The 25,311-nt window shown below is 40.9% G+C and overlaps 1 protein-coding gene and 1 non-coding gene across 2 annotated transcripts in view; one reads left to right on the forward strand and one right to left on the reverse strand.

Annotated features, from left to right (window-relative positions):
* Positions 1 to 25,311, forward strand: part of KDM5A (lysine demethylase 5A) — a 103,197-nt gene that overhangs the window by 63,526 nt on the left and 14,360 nt on the right. Inside the window, exons 20-26 of the mRNA XM_066258644.1 lie at positions 5,381 to 5,519; positions 8,416 to 8,595; positions 9,238 to 9,399; positions 11,783 to 12,334; positions 12,706 to 12,846; positions 19,164 to 19,323; positions 21,394 to 21,614. Of these exons, the coding sequence (XP_066114741.1) occupies positions 5,381 to 5,519; positions 8,416 to 8,595; positions 9,238 to 9,399; positions 11,783 to 12,334; positions 12,706 to 12,846; positions 19,164 to 19,323; positions 21,394 to 21,614 (1,555 nt within the window). The remainder of the gene's footprint in view (positions 1 to 5,380; positions 5,520 to 8,415; positions 8,596 to 9,237; positions 9,400 to 11,782; positions 12,335 to 12,705; positions 12,847 to 19,163; positions 19,324 to 21,393; positions 21,615 to 25,311) is intronic.
* On the reverse strand, positions 8,162 to 8,237 carry TRNAI-GAU (transfer RNA isoleucine (anticodon GAU)). Its single transcript has one exon. It is a non-coding gene; the product is annotated as a tRNA-Ile (tRNA).

Below are 25,311 nucleotides of genomic sequence, written 5' to 3' on the forward strand. Positions count from 1 at the left end.
CCACCCGGCACGCCCACCATGGGGCGACGCTCTGCCCACCAGGGGGCGATGCTCTGCCCATCCTGGGCGTCGCCATGTTGCGACCAGAGCCACTGTAGCACCTGGGGCAGCGGCCAAGGAGCCATCCCCAGTGCCCGGGCCATCTTTGCTCCAATGGAGCCTTGGCTGCGGGAGGGGAAGAGAGAGACAGAGAGGAAAGCGCGGCGGAGGGGTGGAGAAGCAAATGGGCGCTTCTCCTGTGTGCCCTGGCCGAGAATCAAACCCGGGTCCTCCGCACGCTAGGCCGACGCTCTACCGCTGAGCCAACCGGCCAGGGCTTGGGTTTCTCTTTAATGGAGTTCTCTGTGCTTCTTGAACTTGTGAGATGTTTTCCTGCCTTAATTGAGGGAAGTTTTCAGCTATGATATGTTTGAACAAAGTCTCTATCCCTTGTTCTTTCTCTTCTTCTTCAGGAACCCCTATGATGTGGCTGTTATTTCTCTTCATGTTGTCACAGAGCTCTCTTAGAGTTTCCTCAGACTTTTTGAGTCTCTTCTTTTTTCTGCTCTGCTTTCGTGCCTTTATCTTGTCCTCTAACTCGCTGATTCAATTATCAGCTTCATCCATCCTGCTTTTAATTCCTTCCATTGTGTTCTTTATTTCAAATATTGAATTTGTCACTTCTGACTGATTCTTTTTTATTATTTCAATGTCCTTTTTTATATTTGCTATCTCTTTATTTAGGTGTTCGTAATGACCATGTATTGTTGTACTAATGTCTTTGAGCATCCTAACAGTCGTTATTTTAAACTCTGCATCTGGTAATTTGGTTATATCTGACTCATTCAGGTCCTTTTCTGGGGATTTCTCTTGATTCATTTGTGTTGCATTTCTCTGCCTTCTCATTTTTTCTGTGTAAAGGAAGGTTTTGGCCACTGGAGTCCACTAGATGTGGCCTCTGTTTCCTAGGAATGGTCTGTCTGCAGGCCCGCCACCCCCTCTGCTGTTGCTGTGTAGGGCATTTGGGTATTGGCATTGCCAGTGCCTGTTCACCGGGGCTGTTGCTGAGGTTTCCACTTCTCCTTAACGGAAGTGGCTGTGATCACGTGCTCGGGTGTACAAGCCTTGGTGGCCTTGGCCTTTGACCCACTCCTGTGGGTGGCGTTATGCTCGGCCCTGATGGCAGTGGCAAGCACCTTTGCTCAGCTGCTGGTCCCCACCAGCTTCCGGGCTTTCGCCCCACCCTTGCAGGAGGAGCCTGCTCGTGGGACGGCTGCAAGCCTTGGCTCCACAGGCCAGGTGGGACTGTGTGCCCATGCTCAGGAGCGGGACTCTGCCAGTTCTAGGTTTTTGGCTCCATCCCCGCTGGAGGAGCCGGCTCCCAAGTCAGGCCACAAGCCTCAGTTCCACAGGTGGGACAAGGCTGTGCTCCTGCTCCTGCTCTCCACCCCTTTCGAGATTCCTGCCCTTCTTCCACAGGCTGGATTGCAGGCTGCCCACATCTGGGCTTGACCACTTTTGCACGCCCCCTCCTCCCCAGCGGAGGAAGACTGAGCTCACACCCGGGCCCAGTGGTGGCCAGCCAGCTTCCGCCCTTGCCGACAGAACCGTGCTTCCGCATCCCACCGCCGCCCGCCCTCCCGCGATCCCTCAGCCGTGTAGGTGGGGGTGCTACAGCTCAGACCCTAAGACTCACTACTGTAGTCCCAAAAGCTCCCTCCTTCTAAGCGACTCTGCCCTGAGTGCCGTGGGAGAGGTTGTTTGGCTGGTATCCTGCTTCCCTTTGCTGGTATTGCTGTTTCCAGGGGAAATAATTCACTTCAGATTTGGGGAGTGACTCATCCCAGGGGTTAGGGTGGCTGTCTCCCAAAATGTTTCTTCCTGTGCCTCCTAGATTACACACTCTTCCTGGTACTCTGGTACTCTTCTCTCTCCCCATCCCTCAGAGCCCTGGGTGAGTGGTTGTGAGAGAGGTGTTCTGTGCGGTCCCTTTAAGAAGAATCCTGGGTCTGAGAAATCAGTCTCTTTCTCACAAACAGTATCCTGTCTTCTTTCCAGATAAATACTGTCCATAAGGCTCTTCTAGGCTCTGGGGCTGCAGGCTGGGGCTTTCTTCCTGGGTCTCAGGACCCTCCCCTCTCTGCTAAACTCACTTCCCGCCACGTGAGTCTCTCCCGGCTGCCATTTGCTCTGGGGAGCTGGGCAGCCCTCTCTGCGTTTCCGCTTTTCCTACCAGTCTTGGTGTGGTTTCTTCAGTGTTCCTTGGTTGAAGAGTCCTCTTAATTTAGTCCAAAGTTGGTTTTTCCAGATGATAGTTCTTAAAATTAGTTTGTAATCCACTTTGGTTCTTGGAGGTGGATGTTGGAACATCTGTCTACTCCAGTGCCATCTTGTCTTCTGATTTTTTTTTTTTATTAGACAAGAACAGAAAAGCAAATGACAAGTCAAAGAAAGTTTTTTGATTATGCAAATGAGATGCAGAACCAACTTTTATTTCATTGGTGAAAATGTACTATATACAAAAGGCTGAAAGTACTGGAGTATATGCAAGTTCCCTGATCCCCTAATTTCTGTGAGCAGTGTATATTTCCTTGATCTTCACAATTCAGTGTTTACAGATTACCTACTACCTGCAGGCACTAATTTTAAGTGCTTTGGAGATAGGGAGGAAAAAGACCCATGAGATCTCTGCTCTAAAATAGAGCCAGCATTCTAGTGGGGAGAGACAGTTTAATAGTGAAGGAATGAATGTATTTCAGATATTTAGTGTCATGAAGAAAATAAAATTGGTAAAGAAGTGGGGGGAGTAAGGTTGGTAGGAAGTAGTCTTCTCTTTTTTTCTAACTCCTGTCAAAGTTGTCTTTCTGAAATACATTCTTCATGTTCTTTCTTAGTATTGGTTAACTACTGACCATTTTTTCTTGATACTCTTTTTTTTTTAATTACAGAGACAGAGTCAGAGAGAGGGATAGACAGGGACAGACAGGAACGGAGAGATGAGAAGCATCAATCATTAGTTTTTCATTGCACGTTGTAACACCTTAGTTGTTCATTGATTGCTTTCTCATATGTGCCTTGACCGCGGGCCTTCAGCAGACCGAGTAACCCCTTGCTCGAGCCAGTGACCTTGGGTCCAAGCCGGTGAGCTTTTGCTCAAACCAGATGAGCCCGCGCTCAAGCCGGCGACCTCGGGGTCTTGAACCTGGGTCCTCTACATCCCCTTCTGATGCTCTATCCACTGTGCCACCGCCTGGTCAGGCGATACTCTTTTTCTTTGAGTTTGGGTTTTTCTTTCTGCCTCTTGAATAATGGTTTTCCTCAATATTCTGACCTAGACTGCTTCTTTTCTCACTTTGTACATCTCCTTGGAAATCTATTCTAACTTCTTGGCTCCATATACAATCTTTATTTTAATTCCAAATTCTCATGTATCACAGATTTTTTTTTTCATAGATACAGTCTGTCTTAGATCATTTCATTGGCTGTCCCTCAAATTTTCATACCCTAAATTGGACCATTTAATTCTTATAATCTCTCCCTTTGTTCATTTATTCTTTGAATTACACCATCTTTCACTCATACGAACAAGGCAGTACTTTATAAATTAACTCTGACCCCTGCCTTCTGTTTTCTTACCATGAAATGCACTTAACTTCCAAGTTATGCTGATTCTATTTTCTCAGTTTCTCAGTGTCATTCTTTTTCTTTGGGCCGCTATCGTAGCTGATCTGGATCATAACAACAGGTCCTGTTTCTGAGCTCACTCCTTTCTAATCCATTCTTGACATTGCAACTAGTATTTCCCTAAAATACAGGTGTGACTATTTGACTTCCTTGCTTAAAGCCCTTCACCATTTCTCATTCCCCTTGGAATGAAGTTCAGATTCCATAACCTGATTTATAAAGCCAGCTGAAATCTAGTCCCTTGCTTGCATATCTCACCTCATCTCTTGCCATTCTTCCTTTTGCATTCTAACATAGTGATTGTCCCAGCTGCCCATGCCATGTTCTTTCTTATCTCTGGACCTTTGCACCTTTTGTTCTGTTATGGAAGTCATCCTCTCTGCTCATCCTTGTGGTTCACCTCCACCACCCCTATCCTCCCTTTGGCCCCCGCTTTTCTGACTTACTCCTATTCAAAAAGGATATAAAAGCTTATCGTTCACTTCTAGGAATTCTTTCTTCACCTGCCGAGTCAGGTAGGTCCTCCTAGTATATATGTCCTGATAGTATCTTTGTTTTCCTCTATCATTGCACTTATAGTGCAGCTAACTCCTTGTTAATAATCCCTGCCTCCCCAAGGTTAAAAAGTTTCATAAGGCAAGGATTCTGTCACTTTTATTTTTAAAGATTTTATTGATTTTAGGTGGGGGGAGCGAGAAGCAACAACTCATAATATATAGTTGCTTCTTGTATATGCCTCGACCAGGCAAGCCCAGGGTTTCAAACTGGTGACCTCAACATGACAGGTCGGTGCTTTATCTGCTGCACCACCACAGGTCAGGCAGGGACACTGTCACTCTTGCAAGTTAATGATGTTCAGGCCCTAGCACAGTGCCTAGCACATAGTAGCATTCATGGATAATGACAAAACTTCCCATTCTCAGTGACTTCCCATTGCTATCTAGTGAAATCCATGGCACTCAAGATCTCTTAATCTGTTTACATCTTTTTTCCTGTCAAATCCCCAACTTCCTGCTCTTACTCTTACTCCACCCCCAATCTTCACATCATCCCTGATGACTAAACCAGACTACCAGCTCATTTTTAAATGTATCTCTTTGCCTTTCTTCATTATGGTCCAGCTTTTTTTTCTTTAATCTTTAACTTGACAGAAATCACAGGTTTATAAGGCCTAGTTCAAAGCCTTTCTCACTCCCTATGCAGAATTAGTCATACCTCCTGTAGTAATTTGTTCTCAGTTCCTAGTACATGCTTATCTTGAATCCTAATTAGTTGAGGATACAGTTCTGTTTTATTCATCTTTGTGTAACTGGGTGTTAATGAATGTAGTTGAATTAAATTGATTAAATATTTGATCAACATTAGTGGGTTTCTAGACTGTTGCTTTCTACATTGCTATCTAATAGGCATCTCCAACAATTTCAAATATTGTGGAGAACTCAATAGAGGAACTAAATGTAGAGAAAAGAGCATGGGATCTGAGATATCAGTATTTCAGGTATGCTATTTACTACATTAAATGACTTTGGGAAAAATAATTCTTAAATTTTCTGTAAGATGGAAATAATGATCATAGCATTTTGCCTCCCTTTTGGATTGTGTAAGAATTAAATGATATCACGTATATGAAAATTCTCTACATGTTCTAAAGTGTTATGTAAATGTTGGTAGCTGTTTAATTTTTCCTTATGCATCTGCCCTGTTTTGTGTTTTTTAGACCACGGCACAGTGTGGCAAGTTTAGAAAGCATTGTAAATGAAGCTAAGAACATTCCAGCCTTTCTACCCAATGTGCTGTCCTTGAAAGAAGCCTTACAGAAGGCTCGAGAATGGACAACTAAAGTGGAAGCTATTCAGGTAAGGAGCCATTTGAATTCTCTTACCATATTTATGCGTTTCATAGATGAATCACTTAAGCATTTAATTTTTTAGAATAGAATAACCATAATAAAATAATTACAGTACTTAAAGTTCACTTGTTGTTTTATCCAGTTTTATAATTCAAAATATTACCTATGCAAACATTATTTGTTTTTATTGACTCTTGCTGTAAAATATGACAATGAAATAAGGGCTAGACAGAGATGGAAGTATGCTTGAATACATAGAATTTCTTTTTTCTTCTGAGTTATAAAAACCATTAGCAGCATTTTTAGTACTCAGGATATAAATGCTCTTTATTATAGAGCTATACCCAAAAGAAAAAGGGAACCAACTCTTCTACTGATGGCTACACCAAGAATGACTTCTTTTTTACTTTCGTTTTAGTTGTCTTTTTTCTGAGACCTCTCTTTCTAGGCTGTTTTTAAAACTATCTTTTTTTAAAATCAGGACAGCTCCTCTGTTTCATCTTTGATTTGTTTCAGGCAATTGGTTGTCCTTGAATGTCCGATACTCCTTGTTTGGCTCTTTATTTATGATTGAAGGACTTAGACAGCAAATACAGGTACCTGTGTTGTGTTTCCTCTAATTTTAAAGGACTTTTCCTCCTCCAAGCCCTTCCTTTCAGTGGGAGGACTAACTTGTAGACTCTTAAGTGGACAACTTCTGTTGACAAGCAGACTTTTCTTTAGGATTGACAGCCTGAGAGCAGGCTCTATCTAAGCTCAGCCAGGTTCTCTGTAGTCAAATGGCTATAGTTGGGAACAAGAAGGATTAGTAGTAAGTATGGTATTTCTTGACCCTGTATGTATCTGAGCTTTCTTATTTCTTTCAATTTGCTATTTTTATTCTAATACCATAGTGATTTAATCATGCTATTATTGTATCTTAGGACTAGAAAGAACCTTATTATTCTTTTTAAAAGTTTCTTGCCTGTTTAACACGTTTCAGTATAATTTTCAATATGAACTTGTAGGCAAATTAGTTAATACATTGGCAATAAACTTTTAATGGAATGTTAATATTTAGCACATAATACTTTCTTTTGTAGCTTCTGAATAACAGTGAATGTTACGGGGATATATAGTTTCTTACAGGAATGCTAATGTGTTTGTCTGCTGAGAGATTCATCCAATCTAAGATACCACTCTGAATTAGTATCTACAGGCTGCCAACCCACCTGAGGTGTTCTTGTCAAGACCCTGAAATGGATTACTTGTTAACCCTCTAAGCTGCTGTAATGACTTATTTATTTAGTGAATTTAAAGTAGTATATAAGTTATTAAAAACAGTGACATCATTATATAGGAATGCTGAAACATTCTGACTTAGAAGTGAAATACTCATTGTCATCTGCTTGTATAACATAAAACGGAGTTGGTTATCAGATAAAAACACTGCTTTGTAGTTGTTGGACTCATTGTGAAAGACTTTGAAACAGGCAAAAGAGACTACTTGGATGTTCTTCCAGTGAAATACTGGATGCTGTCTAATGAACTCTCCACGATTACTGAATTCTAGGACTGTATGTCTTAGATTTTCTTTGAAAAAGCTATTTAACAACTCTGAATTATTTAAAAATGATAGTGATGCAAATGAATTATGTTCATAGAAAAGCAATTGCAGGCCTTGGCCTGCTCAGCAGTAGAGTGTTGTCCTGGCACAGGGAAGTCCTGGGTTCAGTTCCCAGTGAGGGCACACAGGAGAGGTGACCATCTGTTTCTCCACTACCTCCCTACCTTTCTCTCTTTCCCTCCTGCAGCCATGGCTTGAATAGTTCAAGCAAAGTTGGTGCCAGGTGCTGAGGATGGCTTCATAGCCTCTGCCTCAGGCACTAAGAAGAGCTCAGTTGCTGAGCAATGGAGCAACACCCCAGAAGGGTAGAGCATCACCCCCTACTGGGCTTGTCGGGTGGATGCTGGTCTGGGCGCATGCGGGAGTCTGTCTCTGCCTCCCCACCTCTCATTTAATAATAAAAAAAAGAAAAAGAAAAGCAATTACATTTGTCCTTGGATTTGGAACAATTGATTTTTACACTGAAGAAAAGATAATTCCATTGTCCTGTATTGTATTAAACATCTGTTTTCATCCATTAGCAAATTCCTTTCTTCATTTCTAATTGCATATATATATGTCTATTCTTTTTATTGTTCTTTGAACTGGTTTTTACACTTTACTGGTCCCCTCATTAATTAATAAAATTGAAAATTTTTAACATGAATTTATACAAACTTTTAAATATGTTGGGGTGACATTGGTTAATATCATTTTCAAGAGTACAATTCTGTACATCAACTGTATATTGTATTTGCACACTTTTTTTTTTTTTTGTATTTTTCTGAAGCCAGAAACGGGGAGAGACAGTCAGACAGACTCCCGCATGCGCCCCGACCGGGATCCACCCGGCACGCCCACCAGGGCGCGATGCTCTGCCCCTCTGGGGCGTCACTCTGCCACGACCAGAGCCACTCCAGCGCCTGGGGCAGAGGCTAAGGAGCCATCCCCAGTGCCTGGGCCATCTTTGCTCCAATGGAGCCTCTGCTGCGGGAGGGGAAGAGAGAGACCGAGAGGAAGGAGAGGGGGGAGGGGTGGAGAAGCAGATGGGTGCTTCCCCTGTGTGCCCTGGCCGGGAATCGAACCCGGGACCTCTGCACATCAGGCCAACGCTCTACCACTGAGCCAACCGGCCAGGGCCATTTGCACACTTTTTATAAAGAACATTGGTAGCTCTATAAGTCAAAAGATATATTTAGTTTTAAAAATAATAGTAAATAAAAATAATTTACTTTAAACTCTTTGTAACTTCTGACAATATATTGCCAGACTCCGTAAGTGAATGTAAATTTTGTGAGAATATACTTCTCTTTTTCAGAGTGGCAGCAACTATGCTTACTTGGAGCAGCTGGAGAGCTTATCTGCTAAAGGGCGCCCCATCCCTGTGCGTCTTGATGCATTGCCCCAAGTAGAATCACAGGTAGCAGCAGCGCGTGCATGGAGAGAACGGACTGGAAGGACCTTTCTTAAGAAGAATTCTAGCCATACATTGTTGCAGGTAAAGAGAAGTGTACTTTATGTGTATATACTTCAACATGCTCATCTGAAGTTGATAATTTAACACCTGTAGGTAGCAGTATTATTGGTGAAGGTTCTTTTTATTTTATCTGGTCATGGTTATACTAGTGATTCTTATTAGGTAATATCAAATGCTGACCAGAAATCTAGAGCCTATGGCAGACTTACTTCTGATTCATCCTATGCTATGTCCAGAGAAAACAGTCAGCCTGGATCTTGTCACTATTGTCAATGGACTGTCACTAAAAGAGCTTATTTCTCAGAAGCACAAGTTTAAATACTCATTACCCTTTTTGTCTTGAACATTCAAACATAGTAGTTAGTGGATAGGCTTTGGAATAAGATAGTTTTATGTTTGAGGACTTGCGCTCACATTACCAACCCTGTGTCTTTGGGCACGTTGTTTCCTTTCTGAATTTCAGTTTTCCTTGTTTGTAAAATATAGATAATACTGCCTACTTCAGAGGGTTGTTAGGAGAATTGAATTAGATAATTTATGTAAAGTCCTTTAAAAAGTACCTAGGACTTGAGAAATAGTCAGTAAATGGTTCCTTTTATTATTTTCAGTTTTAAGGTTTTTCTTTTTTAAACCACAGTTCAGTATTTTGTTTTATTTTTGTAGGTACTAAGTCCCCGAACTGACATTGGTATATATGGGAGTGGTAAAAACAGAAGGAAAAAAGTAAAAGAACTGATAGAAAAGGAAAAAGAAAAGGATCTGGACCTTGAACCTTTGAGTGACCTAGAGGAAGGACTGGAGGAAACCAGAGACACAGCCATGGTGGTAAGAAATTATGTTATGCATCTTAACTTTGCAGGGTGAATACAGTGTTCTGTGGTGATATTAGCACATTCACTGTTTTTATGTTAACTGATTTTGTATACTTCATTTGGCTTTGTATTTTTAAATATTTAAAATTAAAGTATATGAAAATTTTACTTTTCTGTTCTCTTCCTATAATTCTTTTCTATATCTGTTCTTTATTGTTATTTTAATAGTTGTCTAATACTCTATCAAAGTGTCTTTAAAATGCTGGACATTTTTTTGATACTGAACATTTGGGTGTTACTAAGTGCTAACTATTCTGGATACTAATAAAGTAAACTTCCTTGTATAGCCTTTTCCTTTTTTCAAGTTATTTTTCTACACTTGACTCTGGAATGGTATAACCAGATTAGAATTTAATAGCATTTTGTGATGTTTAATACTATGCTTTTCAAAGAAATCATATCAGCTTTCTGATAGCAACTGCTCCCTTCTCTTAGTAGCATTCATCAGTATAGTCAGTGATTAGTAAAATATTTGGGGCTAATTAGAATTATGGGGGTTTATTGGAGAATACGAGGAATGTGTTAAGATTACTAGAAGCCTGAGAAAAAAGAAAGTAAAAATTAGTTTGAGCAATAGGTAATAATAGTAAGGAGTTGCTTTTGGCTGTTTCTGTCTACAAATGATCCTTTAAAAAAAATTTTTTTTTCCAATCACATCCTGCATTCAACATTATTTTATACTAGTTACAGGTATACAATGGTTATAAAATTGTCTAATTACAAAGCATCCCCCCCTATATTTCAGGTACCCACCTAGCATCATACACGGTTATTACAATATTGTTGACAAATGATCCTGTTTTGATGCCAGTGGAAATGTTTTCTCATTAGGGAGCGTACCTAATAGGTCATTTTTTTTTTTTTTTTTTTTACAGGGACAGAGAGAGAGTCAGAGAGAGGGATAGATAGGGACAGACAGACAGGAAGGGAGAGAGATGAGAAGCAACAATCATCAGTTTTTTGTTGCGACACATTAGTTGTTCATTGACTGCTTTCTCATATGTGTCTTGACCGTGGGCCTTCAGCAGACCGAGTAACCCCTTGCTGGAGCTAGTGGCCTTGGCTCCAAGCCAGTGAGCTTTGCTCAAACCAGATGAACCTGCGCTCAAGCTGGCGACCTCCGGGGTCTCGAACCTGGGTCCTCTGCATCCCAGTCCAACGCTCTATCCACTGTGTCACCACTGGTTGGGCCTAACAGGTCATTCTTGCCAGACAAGTAGAACAGGAAATTATTTCAAAATTGATTCAAAGTTACAAAAGTTTATAAACAAAATCCACTGAAAGTATTCATGCGCCTGACCTGTGGTGGTGCAGTGGATAAAACGTCGATCTGGAACACTGAGGTTGCTGGTTTGAAACCCTGGGCTTGCCTGGTCAAGGCACATATAGGAAGCAACTCTAATGAGTTGATGCTTCCTGCTCCTCCCTCCTCTCTCTCTCTTTCTCCCCTCTCTCCTCTCTCTAAAAGTTAATAAATAAAAGAGTATTTCTGATAATTAAATTTTGTTTACTTTTATTTACTTTTTTGAAATGAGCTGCATAAAATCGTTACAATTGGTCATTAGGCTTTGTTATTCTGCTTCTGTATAAGTTGGAGAGGTCTTCTAGAAAGAAATAAAAATTAATTTGTATAGAACTCCATTCCCCTGTCCTGGGAATGAATTAATTACAAAGAGATGGGGAACTAGTATTTATTGTTGCCTTGTGCCAGGCACCAAGTTAGACATTCTGATGTGTTATTTTCATTTTTTCTGAAAATTGAGATTTAGGAAACTTGCCCCGAGATCAACAATATATAAATATAAGAGCCATGCTTCACATTCAGGTTGCTTGACTTGAAGACTTACTGTCTACTGCACCCTACAGAAGAATTCAGAGTACTTTATTTACTGATGCAATTATCATATAATAGTACTTTGTACATTTCACAAAGAATACTTTCATGGAAACTGTCAGTCTGCCCCACATTTTTATTTATTTATTTATTTATTCATTTTAGAGCGGAGGGGGAGAGAGAGAGAGAGAGAGAGAGAGAGAGAGGAGAGACAGAGAGAGAGAAGGGGGGAGAAGCTGGAAGCATCAACTCCCATATGTGCCTTGACCAGGCAAGCCCAGGGTTTCGAACCGGCGACCTCAGCATTTCCAGGTCGATGCTTTATCCACTGCGCCACCACAGGTCAGGCCCTGCCCCACATTTTAAGAGCTGATTTTTTTAAAAGGACAGTGCATTGTCACCATAAAGCCACAACTTGGAGATGATCCCTTAGCCTTGAAGATTGGGTATTTTTGGAGTATTTTGCAGTGATTTCTTTCTATTAAATGTATGTTGTATACAGGTGGCGGTTTTCAAAGAACGAGAGCAAAAGGAGATTGAAGCCATGCATTCCCTCAGAGCAGCCAATTTAGCCAAGATGACAATGGTGGACCGCATAGAAGAAGTAAAATTTTGCATTTGTCGGAAGACAGCCAGCGGGTTTATGCTGCAGTGTGAACTCTGCAAAGACTGGTTCCATAACAGCTGTGTTCCCCTGCCTAAATCAAGTTCCCAGAAAAAAGGGTCTAGCTGGCAGGCTAAAGAAGTAAAATTCCTTTGCCCTCTATGTATGAGGTCTCGAAGGCCAAGGCTAGAGACTATTCTGTCACTCCTAGTATCCCTTCAGAAGTTGCCTGTGCGGTTGCCTGAAGGAGAGGCCCTGCAGTGTTTGACTGAACGTGCTATGAGTTGGCAGGATAGAGCCCGGCAGGCCCTAGCCACAGATGAACTGTCTTCTGCCCTGGCCAAACTGTCTGTGTTAAGCCAGCGTATGGTGGAGCAGGCAGCTCGAGAAAAAACTGAAAAGATCATCAGTGCAGAACTCCAAAAAGCAGCTGCCAATCCAGACTTACAGGCAAGTTTAGGATTTTCTTTCTTTTTCTGTTGCATGAGATAATATTTGTCAGTGTGTAAATAGTAAATCACATCTATCTTATCAATTGAGCAGAAAGACAGCAGTTAAGTTGCCAGCAACTATATTGTCCATAATGTCTTCTGTAGACATATATTCATAGGATTTTCTTTGGAAAAATGCCTACGTCATTTTAGTGAAAAATTACTGGGAAATATCCAGGTGGTCCTGGGTATCACAGGCAAATATATGATCTGTATTAACTGGTGAACTCAGCCCCTTTGCAGGTTCTTTACATTTTGCTAGTCATAATCACATATTGCCTATGTGTATTTAGAGCCTCTCTGTTCATTCTGCTATTGTTTGATGTTTAGGGGCACTTACCTAGTTTCCAGCAGTCTGCTTTTAACCGGGTGGTTAGCAGCGTCTCTTCTTCCCCTCGACAAACAGTGGATTATGATGAAGAAACAGATTCCGATGAAGACATTCGGGAGACATATGGGTATGACATGAAGGTAATTACATCGCCAAGTATGTGGGTTCATACTTGATCCCCGGGTTTGTGCAAAAGGTTTTAATACTGTTGATCGAGTCCAGAGAGTAGAAGCAAAATCTAGTAATCTGTTGAGTTTATGGTGATAGCATTTTTTGAAAGCTCCAAAAAATATAGATTGATGAAATAATTTTTTTAAAGGGTAGAATTTTTAAACTGTATTTATTTTCCTTGTCAATTCTTATGGCTTAGAGAAACTAGCAAAGTTATGCATTTACTGAAAGCTTTCATGGCTAATAATATCAATTTTTTTTTTTAGTTAACATCTTTAATAGTTAGGCTTTAAGAATTCTATTGTAGCTGTGGTTTGAGTCCTTTGTTTTTGGTCTCTCATCTAGATGGTTCTAGATTGAATGTCTAGTCAGAGATGGATCATACTTGGCCCTGTTATTTGAATTTGCAGTTACAATTGAGTTAGAATATATTACTTGACCTTGATATGATTATTTTGATAATGACACCACACTGGTGATGAAGCGAAAGTTTTAACGTTTGTTTCATGTGATATTTTATTGGCTTTTTATTGTTATTTCATGTCAGGCTTAAGTCGTTGTCTTTTACCTAGTAGCAGTATTTTTTGATCTGTTTAGACTCTGCAGCTGTAACCAGAGAGTTTGTGCTTTTATGTATGAAATAACTAGGGTGCAATCTTATCCATACTCCTTAACTATCTTTTCTTTGTTTTTTCAGCATGCGAATTGGGTAGGGAATCTTATTCTTAGAGTAGGAATATCATCAGCATTAAATTCCCAGGATATAAAATTAAAACCATTAATTATTGATGCTAGTAAATTACCTGCTGGAAAATATTTTCCTCAAGATAAAATGGATCAAGGAGATGTTTTAACAAGGGAATTTTTTTTTTTTATAGAGACAGTCAGAGAGAGGGACAGAAGAATGGAGAGAGATGAGAAGCATCAATTATCAGTTTTTCGTTGCGACACCTTAGTTGTTCATTGATTGCTTTCTCATATGTGCCTTGACCGCGGGCCTTCAGCAGACTGAGTAACCCCTTGCTCGCGCCAGCGACCTTGGGTCCAAGCTGGTGAGCTTTGCTCAAACCAGATGAGCCCGCACTCAATCTGGTGACCTCGGGGTCTCGAACCTGGGTTCTCTGCATCCCAGTCTGACGCTCTATCCACTGCGCCACTGCCTGGTCAGGCACAAGGGAATTTTTAATTAAATGAATTCAAGACTTGAGAAAAGTTGAAACTGGAACTACTCTGTTAAAATAAGGTTCTAAGCACCTTGTTTACCTTGAAGTTAATGACCATCTTTGTAAAGTTGTGTGGGATGAACAGGAGCAGCTGAAAGGAAGTGCAGCCCATGCCACCTATAAGTTAGTTAGCTAATCCTAGAATGCCTGTTTGCCATAGCTTAGAGGTCTCCCATACTTCGGTTATCTTTCTAGCCCATTAATAATTGGTAATCTGTAAATAGAAAACATCACAAATATTACATGATTTTAGGGCTAGGGATCAAAACCATGGTTTGGTTTGGTTGTATGGAGTATCCTTTTTTGTAAAATTTATATGGAGTCTAATCCTATAGTTTCTTTGGTTGGGGGTATGACAGTGTAGAAAATAAAATTATGGGTTTTATGGTGTTAGCATGTATTTGACAACTTAGAAGAATAGAAGAATGTTGGCAAGACTTACAGTAATTCAAAGTAAAATTTACCTCGATGTAAATATCTTTGTATTTAAAAAATTATACTTGAGTATTTTCCCATAGAGCAAGCACTAATTGTAATGAGAATTTTATTGCAATTTACTTGCAATTGGTTTGGTGATTTTTCCCTTTGTATGATATCCCCTGATTGTAACCATGAATTAATTCATCCTTAAGATAGTTTGAATTTAATGTCTTTGCTTGAGGAAGAGCCCCCTACTGGTTTAGGAAGAAGAGTATGTATATATGCAGTATTACTCTTATAAATAAATAAAACCATTCGTTTGATCTTAGGTATTGTAGCATTCAAATGTTTAAAACAGATGGTTTGTGCTTTGCATTATTTCATTTTGTACATAATATTCTGTGATCACTAAAATAGCAGCAGTTCAAGAAAATTATTATTACTTAGGAAAATACATATTTAATGAAGCAGTCTGTCAGATCTTTTGAGATTATGTTTGGAATAACCTTCTTTCAGATAATTCGTGTTTATTCTAAGGCATATTGTTTACTGAAATAGTCCATTCCTGTTATAGTTTATATTTTGTAAGTGTATATATGTGCAGAAATACACATCAGTAAGGAGGTTATAAAACAGGAGTAATTTCCCAGGAAATTCTGTGTCCCAGTAATTGCTTATTTTAGAGAAAGCCATGCTAATCACCTAGATTTTTTTTATTTTCTTCTTTCTCACCTTTATTAATACATGGCTGGCTTCAGCTTTTATGAAAATAGGGTAGATTTATGCTTAGACTTTAGTTCGACCTAATACCTGATAAGATGGAGCAATAGATCTGTATGTAAAACTCATTTGTCACTGGACAGGCCATTCCATCTTTCCTGCATATTTGCCATTAGTGAGACTGAACTATAATTTTCCTCCTTAGGAAGAGTAATTTGTTTAAGCTTGCTGTTTATCAGCCTTTTACTTTCAACCTATCTATGTCTTTATATTTAAAATGTGTCTCTTGAGATAACATATAGTAGGATCCTTGTCTCTATTCTGCATATTATATAGTTGAATCTTGTTTTTTTTTTTTAAAGTAATATGATCTGTCTTTTAATTAGAGTGTTTGGTCCATTACATTTTAGTGTAATTGTTGACATGATTAGGTTTAAGTTGACCATCTTGCCATTTATTTTTTATTAAGTCCTTTTGCTTTTTTGTTCCTCTGTTGCCCTTTTCTGGCCTTCTTTTGGGTTGACATTTTTAAAAATGCTTTATTTTTTTATTAGCTTTATATTGTATCTTTTTATTTTTATTGTTTCTCAGTGATTCCACTAGGGCTAACAATGCATCCTTACCAATTTCATACTGCACTTGGAGAAGTAATTTTTTTTTTTTTTTATTAAATGAGAAGCAGGGAGGCAGAGAGACAGATTCCCTCGTGCGCCCCAACTGGAATCAACCCAGCAAGCCCACTCGAGGACGATGCTCTGCCCATCTGGGGCCCTTGTTCAGTTGCTTGGAATGGAACCATTTCAGTGCCTGAGTTGATGCCATGGAGCCATCCTCAGCGCCCAGGGCCATTTGCTCCAACCATTTGAGCCATGGCTACGGGACGGGAGAAGAGAGAGAGAGAGAAAAGGGGAAGGGATGGAGAAGTGGATGGTCACTTCTGTGTGCCCTGACCAGTAATCGAACCCAGGACTTCCACATGCCAGGGCAACGCTCTACTGCTCAGACAACCAGGGCCAATTATTTATTTTTTATTATTATTATTTTTTACTTACTGCTTTTCTTCATTATTTTCTGATCACTATCCTTTCCCCTTTGAAAGCCGAACAAAGCTTCCTGGTTGAGTTACAATGAAATGAGTAAAATCAAGGTCAGAAAAGGCAATACCAAGTGGGAGCTTAAATTCTTGAATAGAGAAGGAGACAATGAATTGCTATTCCTAATTTTTCAGTGAGCTAATTCCTAAAATTGCTTTCTAGAATCCTGTGTAATTAAGGGTAATCTCATGATAATAGGTTTTCTTTTCATGCATTCTACAGGGAGAATCAGGTGTTGCATTATTCATTAAGCTTTTGTCTCCCTTTTCCTAACTCATTCTTTTATAATCTCTGTGTTACTGGAGGTGGGACTCTACACCAGCGGTTTGCAGACTTTTTCTGTAAAGTAATAAATATATATTATGATGTATATATATTACTATATAGTAATAATCATGTAGTAAATATTTTAGGCTTTGAGAGCCACATATGGTTTCTATTGCATATTCCACCCCAACTCCCCCTTTTAACAACTCTTTAAAAATGTGAAAACAGCCCTGGCTGGTTGGCTCAGTGGTAGAGCGTCGGCCTGGCGTGCGGGAGTCCCGGGTTCGATTCCCGGCCAGGGCACACAGGAGAAGCACCCATCTGCTTCTCTACTCCTCCCCCTCTCCTTCCTCTCTGTCTCTCTCTTCCCCTCCCGCAGCCGAGGCTCCATTGGAGCAAAGATGGCCCAGGCGCTGGGGATGGCTCTGTGGCCTCTGCCTCAGGCTCTGGAATGGCTCTGATTGCGGCAGAGCGACGCCCCAAGATGGGCAGAGCATCGCCCCCTGGTGGGCATGCCGGGTGGATCCCGGTAGGGCGCATGCGGGAGTCTGTCTGACTGCCTCCCCGTTTCCAGCTTCGGAAAAATACAAAAAAAAAAAAAAATGTGAAAACAATTCTTAGTTTACACTTTATACAAAATACAGCCTGATAGCTGGATCTGGTCTACAGGTTGTAATGTGCTAACTTCTGCTCTACACATTTGTCTCTTTCCTGCTGTCGCTCTTCTGCCAGTAGAGGACATTTGAGAAAATTAAATGGTTTGAACAGTAAGAAAGGACTTGATCTTTTCCATTTTATTTTCTATTCCTGTCATCTAAACTGTATGCTTTTTTATATTTCACCCTAGCAACAGCAGTTGTTTCCAGTTTCTTGTTTTTTTTCACATCCCAGAAACCAACCATATCGTGTTCCATTAGAGATAGCAGAACTAACTGGCCCATGCTTCTTCCTCAGAGATCTGGATCCTGACTCTACAGGGCTGCTCCTCTGAGTTTTTAGGTTCTAATAACCCCACTTCTTTGTTACCTCAAGCCCTAGGGATGACAGCTCTTTTTTGCAGTTATCTTGGTGTTACTCTTTTGCTTTTCAAGCCTTTAATGTACAGGTGCAGCAAAAGTAAGTTTACAGTTGTGAGTACACAGAACAATTTATTCTTGTATTATTATTTATTAATTATTATATTATTTTTATACAAATAACTGTAAACCTACTTTTGCCCCACCCTGTACATTTAACCAATTCATTCTATTAAATTCTCCTTGTTGAGGGCTTGGCTGGTTGGCTCAGTGGTAGAGTGTCAGCCCGGCGTGTGAAAGTCCTGGGTTCAGTTGCCAGTCAGGGCAAACAAGAGAAGCAACTATCTGCTTCTCTACCCCTCCCCTTCTTTCTCTTTTTCTCTCTTCCTCTCCTACAGCCATGGCTCAATTGGAGCAAGTTGGCCCTCGATGCTGAGGATGGCTCAGGTGCTAAAATAGCTTGGTTGCTGAGCAATGGAGCAATGGCCCCAGATGGGCAGAGCATCGCCCAGTAGGGGGCTTGCTGGGTGGATCGTGGTCTGACCATTTACAGAAGTCTGTCTCTCTGCCTCCCCGCTTCCCACTTAAAAAAAATTCTCGTTGTTGAAATACATATGATTTCTATCTTTTTGATTCCACTCTGACCATTAAAGCTGTACATGTTAGTTTATGGAAATTAACCACAGGGAGAATCATCTGAGACCTGATCAGAGCTGTCGGAATTATATAATTTGAATATTGTCCATCAGGCTCTTCATTATATTAAGAGCACTGAGTAAGCTTCTAGGTTTGAAAACCTTTAGAGAAGATCAAATGATTTGTGTCCTTAAGATGTCACATTCTCCTAAGTCCTTTTTATTTTTTCCAAAGGGTTGAAGTTCCTTAACTTCTTGTGGGTATAGGGGTTTTTATGAGTTATAAACTTTAGAAGATAAAATGTGTAATAGTAAAATTTTTGTAGCTTTATTATATTTGTGGATTATTTTTTAGCTTTACTCTTTCCCTTTTGGCTTAAAATTGGGCTCATTCCTTTTTTTCCCCTTAATGGACATTTTCTTATTTAATATATATTTAATTTTAAAGTCATAGTTTTAGTTTGTTGTGTTAAAAGTTTTAATCTGAAAGCCTGCATTTAGATCCTTGTTATGGGATAAGTTAAGGATAGAGGTCCCTTGTCTATCACGAGGTTAGGTTCCAGAACCCCCTGCAATAGGCGAAATTCCATGAAGTAGCGACCTTATATTTATTTTATTACTTATAAATATTTTAAGGCTTTATAAACCCTCTCCACACTCTTATAAACCTTTTCAATTTTTTAGGCTAGAAAATGCTTATTTTATCATAAAAATAATTAAAATAATAAATATATAAAAATACCTACTATATACTGTAAAATCCTGAATATAGCAAAAAACCAACGGTACAAAATTAAATATATACAATTTTAAAACCTGCGATATAGTGGGACTGCAAAAAGTGAACCATGATATGGCGAGGGACGACTGTAGTTCTAATTCTGAATACCCTTCCTTTGTTCCTTCTATAGGACACAGCCAGTGTGAAGTCCTCCAGTAGTCTGGAACCCAATCTTTTTTGTGATGAAGAGATTCCCATCAAATCTGAGGAAGTGGTCACTCACATGTGGACAGCACCTTCATTCTGTGCAGAACATGCTTATTCTTCTGCTTCTAAGAGTTGTTCTCAAGGTATTATCCTTTAAAACAGTATGGAGAGGATAAGCCTGAAACCAGTGAGAAAAAACCCATTGTATTAATTAATACTAGGAATCCCTCTTACTTTTTTTTTAAGATTTTATTTATTGGCCCTGGCTGGTGGCTCAATGGAGAAAGCATTAGCCCGGTGTATGGACGTCCCGGGTTCGATTCCTGGTCAAGGCACAGGAGAAGCAACCATCTGTTTCTCATCCACTCCCTCTCCTTCCTCTCTCCTTCTTCCGCTCCTGCAGCCAGTGGCTCAGTTGGTTTGAGCATTGACCCCAGTGCTGAGGACAGCTCGGTTGCTCCGAGAGTGTCAGCCTCAGGAGTTAAAAATAACATGCTTGATTATTCAAGCATGGGCCCCAAGAATGGGGGCTGCTGGGTGGATACTGCTCAGGGCACATGTGTGAGTCTGTCTCATTATCTTCCCTCCTCTTAATGGGGGGGGGAGAATATATATATATATATATATATATATATATATATATATATATATATAAAATATATTTATTTTAGAGGAGTGGGGGAAGGAGGAATAGGAAGCATCAACTCGCAGTAGTTGCTTGTTGTATGTGGCTTGACTGGGCAAGTCCAGGGTTTCAAACCCATGGCCCCAGCATTCCAGGTTGACACTGTACCCACCACAGGCCCCAGGCTGAATTCCTCTAAAATATATATGTATCTTTGCCATGAAGTGCTGCTGTACCCTGAGAATGCAGTTGTGGTTAGGAGAAGCCAGGCCCTAGTTGCATTTTCTGTCATTAGGTAATAATCTGAAAATTCACGTAACATTGAATCCTAATTAGAAGAACTTTGGAGACCATCTAGTCTCATCTCTCATTTTGATAAAATGCCTGATAAGGAATTATTTAGCCTTTGTTTGTTTATTACCAGTTGTTGAGGAACTTCCTGCTTTTAAAGAATATTCATTCTAGTTTTGGGACGCTTTAATAGTTAGAAAGTTCTTTTTTTCCATGGTACATAATTTTTATGTTCCCTCTCTTTTTTTCCCAGTGAAAGTGAGTCAGTTTTTTTAGGTCACACCTCTGAAAAATGGAGGGTGTTCATGTCATCATAGTAAAATTCAGAATTTTACTGGATAACGTATTTCAGTTGACCTTTGGACAATGCAGGGGTTAGGGGCACTTAGTCACCACGCACTCTAAAATTAGGACATATCTTAGGTAGGCCCTTTGTATACACAGATTTCCAGTTTTGGATCAAAAATACAGTTGACCCTTGAATGACCCAGATTTGAACTGCATGGGTTCACATATATGTGGATTTTAAAAATCACACGTTCATGTATGAGTGAACATTGACCCATGCAGTTCAAGCCTGCCTGTTCAAGGGTCAACTGTGTTGTCTGTTCATTAGAAAAGTAAACACTTACTTACATAGAGCACATCTATGCTTAATCTATTGCTATCCTCTGAGAGAACGTGGGTTAAGGGAGTCCTTCCTGTTCCTCCTCTTCCCTTTCCGTCACAGGATAAAGAAATAATAAGGGGTCAGTTTTTTACTCTAAACCAGCTTTTTAGAGTGAGCATTAGAATTCTAGATCTTTTTGTTTGGTATTTGTTTTCAATTTTATTTTTACTCTCATACTGATGTAGTCAACCTAGATGGCTAAAGTATTGGGGGAGGAAGAACCATTTTCCTAAATACTTACTTCAGAAACATTGCATATCTTAGATAATCTTCTTTCTTTTTTTTCTTTAGAGAGAGACAGGAAGGGAGAGAGATGAGAAGCATCAACTCGTAGTTATGTCACTTGAGTATATTGAGCTTCTTGTATATACCTCAACTGGGGCATGTCAGTGTCCCCTTGCTCAAGCCTGTGACCTTGGGCTTTTCATACCAGCGATTTTTGGGCTCAGGCTGGCGAGATTTGGGACCGTGTGTCAGTGTCTCCACTCAAGCCAGTGACCCCACACTGATGAGCCTCTGCTCAGAGCCAGCAACCTCAGCATTCTGGGGTGACACTTTATCCACTGTGCCACCACTGGTCAGGCTTCCATAATTTTAATTTTTGTTTTGTCTTATATTTTTGGAAAGGTTCTAGTACTCCAAGGAAACAACCTCGAAAGAGCCCTTTGGTGCCCCGAAGTTTGGAACCTCCAGTGTTGGAGTTGTCACCTGGAGCTAAAGCCCAGCTGGAAGAACTGATGATGGTTGGAGATCTCCTAGAAGTATCTCTGGATGAGACTCAACACATATGGCGGATTTTGCAGGCCACACACCCACCCTCTGAAGACAGATTCATGCATATAATGGAGGTAGGATTTAAAGCTTAAACAGTGATTGTAAAACTATTTAGAATGCCCAAGTTCCTTGGAGATACCATAAATGCTGGCAAAGGGCGATGGCTGAGTGGATAGTGATTAAGCCAAAGTAGTTCTACTTTATGGTTTTCTTTATTGAGATTTTATGCAATACATAATTTGGAGGAAAAAATATAGGTCACTTCTGCTAAAAATAAAGTGGGTACTGAAAATTACTAATTTAGAACAGCTTCCTTTGGCCCTGGCCAGTGGCTCAGTGGATAGAGTGTCGGACTGGCTTATATGGACATCCCAGGTTTAATTCTCAGTCAGGACACACAGGAGAAATAACTATCTGCTTCTCTCCCTCTTCTCCTCCCCCTTCTCTCCCTCTTCCCCTCCTATAGCCAGTGGCTCAACTGGTTTAAGGTCAGCCCCAGCACAGAGGACAGCTCGGTTGGTCTGAGCATCAGCCTCAAGCACTAAAAATAGCTCGGTTGCAAGTATTGGCCCCAGATGGGATTGCTGGGTGGATCTTGGTCTGGGGGCATGTAGGAGTCTGCTTTACTATCTTCCATCTTCTCACCTTTAAAAAAACAACAACAACAAAAAACAGCTTCACCTGGCCAGGCAGTGGTGCAGTGGATGGAGCGTCGGACTGGGATGCGGAGGACCCAGGTTCGAGACCCCGAGGTTGCCAGCTTGAGTGCGGGCTCATCTGGTTTGAGCAAAGCTTACCAGCTTGGTCCCAAGGTCGCTGGCTCAAGCAAGGGGTTACTCGGTCTGCTGAAGGCCCGCGGTCAAGGCACATATGAGAAAGCAATCAATGAACAACTAATGTGTCGCAACGATAAACTGATGATTGATGCTTCTCATCTCTCTTCATTCCTGTCTGTTTGTCCTTATCTAGCCCTCTCTCTGACTCTCTCTCTGTCTCTGTAAAAAACAAAACAAAACAAAAAACCAGCTTCCTTTGCCCAAACCCCCATTATTCAAAGACCCAAAAGTTAGGGTAAAATACAGTGGTTAAAAAAGAAACTTCTCAAGTCTTGGCCCATGCTACTAGCTTTCCTAAAACCTCTCAAACAAGAAATATCTGGCCTCAGTGTGCCCCCTATCTCTTGGTAAGTAGCCCCAGGCCCAGCACTAGCATCAGCCAGCTGTGGTTTGGAGCTTGGCCTATCTTGGGCAGATTGCTTTGTAGCTTATGCCAGGTGGCCTCAGGCAGGGCAAAGACAGCTGTTGGCCTTGGCCTATACCTTCTGTGAGGCCCCAAAGCCAGTAGATAATTCGACCACGCCAAAGTACCACTTAATCACTTCCACAAGTGACACTCTCAAGGGGCAGACTCAGAGCCCTGCTTAAGTGAGTCCTGCTCCATAGGGCTGTCCCCAGCACAGCATGTCCTCCGTGGCGGTTGTAGAAAGTCCTCACAGCTGATTGGCTTGGGGGAAAATTGCTCCCATTGATGTGCCAACAGCAGTAAAGACTCAACTACAACAGGAGGGTGCACACAGCCCACAGTAGAGTAGTGATTGGAAGATAAGGAAGCAGAAAACACCCAAGCAAAACAGCAAAAAGGTAAAAGAATTCCCCCCAAAATGAGAATAGTTTAAGGAGCCTCTGGGGAAAAAAAAGGGAGCCTCTTGGACAGCTTCAAGCATAGCAACATTCATATCATGAGGCTGCCAGAAGGAAAAGAGAGAGCAAGGAATTAAAAACCTATGTGAAAAAGGCCTGACCAGGTGGTGGCACAGTGGATAGAGCATCAGACTGCGATGCTGAGGACCCAGGTTCGAAACCCCAAGGTTGCCAGCTTGAGCACGAGCTCATCTGGTTTGAGCAAGGCTCACCAGCTTGAGCCCAAGGTCGCTGGCTCAAGCAAGGGGTCACTCAGTCTACTGTAGCCCCTCAGTCAAGGCACATATGAGAAATCAATCAGTGAACAACTAAAGAATTGCAATGAAAAATTGATGTTTCTCATCTCTCTCCCTTCCTGTCTGTCTGATCCTATCTGTCCCTCTCTCTGACTCTGTCTCTCCCACAAAAAACAAACAAACAAAAAAACCTATGTGAAAAAGTAATAACAGGGAACTTCTTCAACCTGGTGTATGAAATAGATGTACAAGTCCAGGAAGCACAGAGAGTTCCAAACAAGATGAACCCAAGAGGCCCACACCAAGACACATCATAACTAAAATGGAAAAGGTTAAAGACAGAGAATCATAAAAAAGCAAGGGAAAAGCAGTTAGTTACTTACTAGGAGTTTCCATAAGACTGTCAGCTGATTTCTTTTTTTTTTTTTTTTTTTTTTTTCTGAAGTTGGAAACGGGGAGGCAGTCAGACAGACTCCCGCATGCGCCTGACCGGGATCCACCTGGCATGCCCACCAGGGGGTAATGCTCTACCCATCTTGGGCGTTGCTCTGTTGCCACCAGAGCCATTCTAGCGCCTGAGGCAGAGGCCATGGAGCCATCCTTAGCACCTGGGCCAACTTTGCTCCAATGGAGCCTTGGTTGTGGGAGAGGAAGGAGAGGGGAGGGGTGGAGAAGCAGATTGGTGCTTCTCCTGTGTGCCCTGGCCGGGAATCGAACCCGGGACTCCTGCACGCCAGGCCAACGCTCTACCACTGAGCCAACTGGCCAGGGCCTGTCAGCTGATTTCTTAACAGAATTTTTGTAGGCCAGAAGGGATTGGCAAGAAATATTCCCGTGATGAAAAGCAAAGACCTACAACTGAGATTATTCTGCTCAACAAAGCTACCATTTAGAATTGAAGGACAGATAAAGAGCTTCTCAGAAAAAAAAAAAGCTAAAGGAGTTCATTACCACCAAACCCAGTATTACATGAAATGTCAAAGGGCCTTCTTGAAGAAGAAAAAGAAAAATGAGGAAAGGAAGAGGGGGAGAGGAGGAGAATGGGAGGGAGGTGGAAAGTAGAGGAGGAGGAAGAAGGAGGAGAAAGATAAAAAATATGAATAAAATGGCAATGAATGCTTATCAACAATTATTTTAAATGCAAATAGATTAAATGCTCCAATCAAAGAGTGGCTGAATGGATAATAAAACAAGACTGTTATATGTGCTGTTTATAAGAGACTAACTTCAAATCAAAGACACACACAGACGGAAAATAAAGGGATAGAAGAAGATTTCATGAAAATGGAAACAAAGAAAAAAGCTGGGGTAGTAATTAATACTTATATCAGACAAAAAGACTTTAAAACAAAGGTTATAATGAGACAAAGAATGACCCAGCCATTTCTCTTCTGGGTTTTCAAAAAACTTCAAAGTACTAAATCGAAGACATGGTCATCTGTATGTCAATTGCTGCATTATCAGTAGCCAAGATATGGAAGCAACCTGTCAACAGATGAACGGATAAAGAAGTGGTGCATATATACAATGGAAAATAACTCAGCCATAGAAATGAACGATGTCTTGCCATCTGCTACAACAAAGATGGACCAAGAGAGTGCTGTGTCGAGTGGAATAAGTCAGACAAAGACAAATGCCATTTGAACACCCGGCAATTGCTTGCACTCTTCTCGGTTCCTGCTCCTAGTAGCCAGGGGATTCCCAAGGGTAAGAGCTAGAGAGGGAGCAGGTCTTTAGGTCCAAGTGTCGTGGTGGCACATTCACAAGAAGAATCAGAAGGAAGAGCAGACAACAAGTATAGGTTCAGGAACAAGCAGTAAAAAAAAAAAAATAAC

The sequence above is a fragment of the Saccopteryx bilineata genome, chromosome 2 (assembly GCF_036850765.1).
Source record: "Saccopteryx bilineata isolate mSacBil1 chromosome 2, mSacBil1_pri_phased_curated, whole genome shotgun sequence".
In the NCBI taxonomy this organism is placed as follows: domain Eukaryota; kingdom Metazoa; phylum Chordata; class Mammalia; order Chiroptera; family Emballonuridae; genus Saccopteryx; species Saccopteryx bilineata.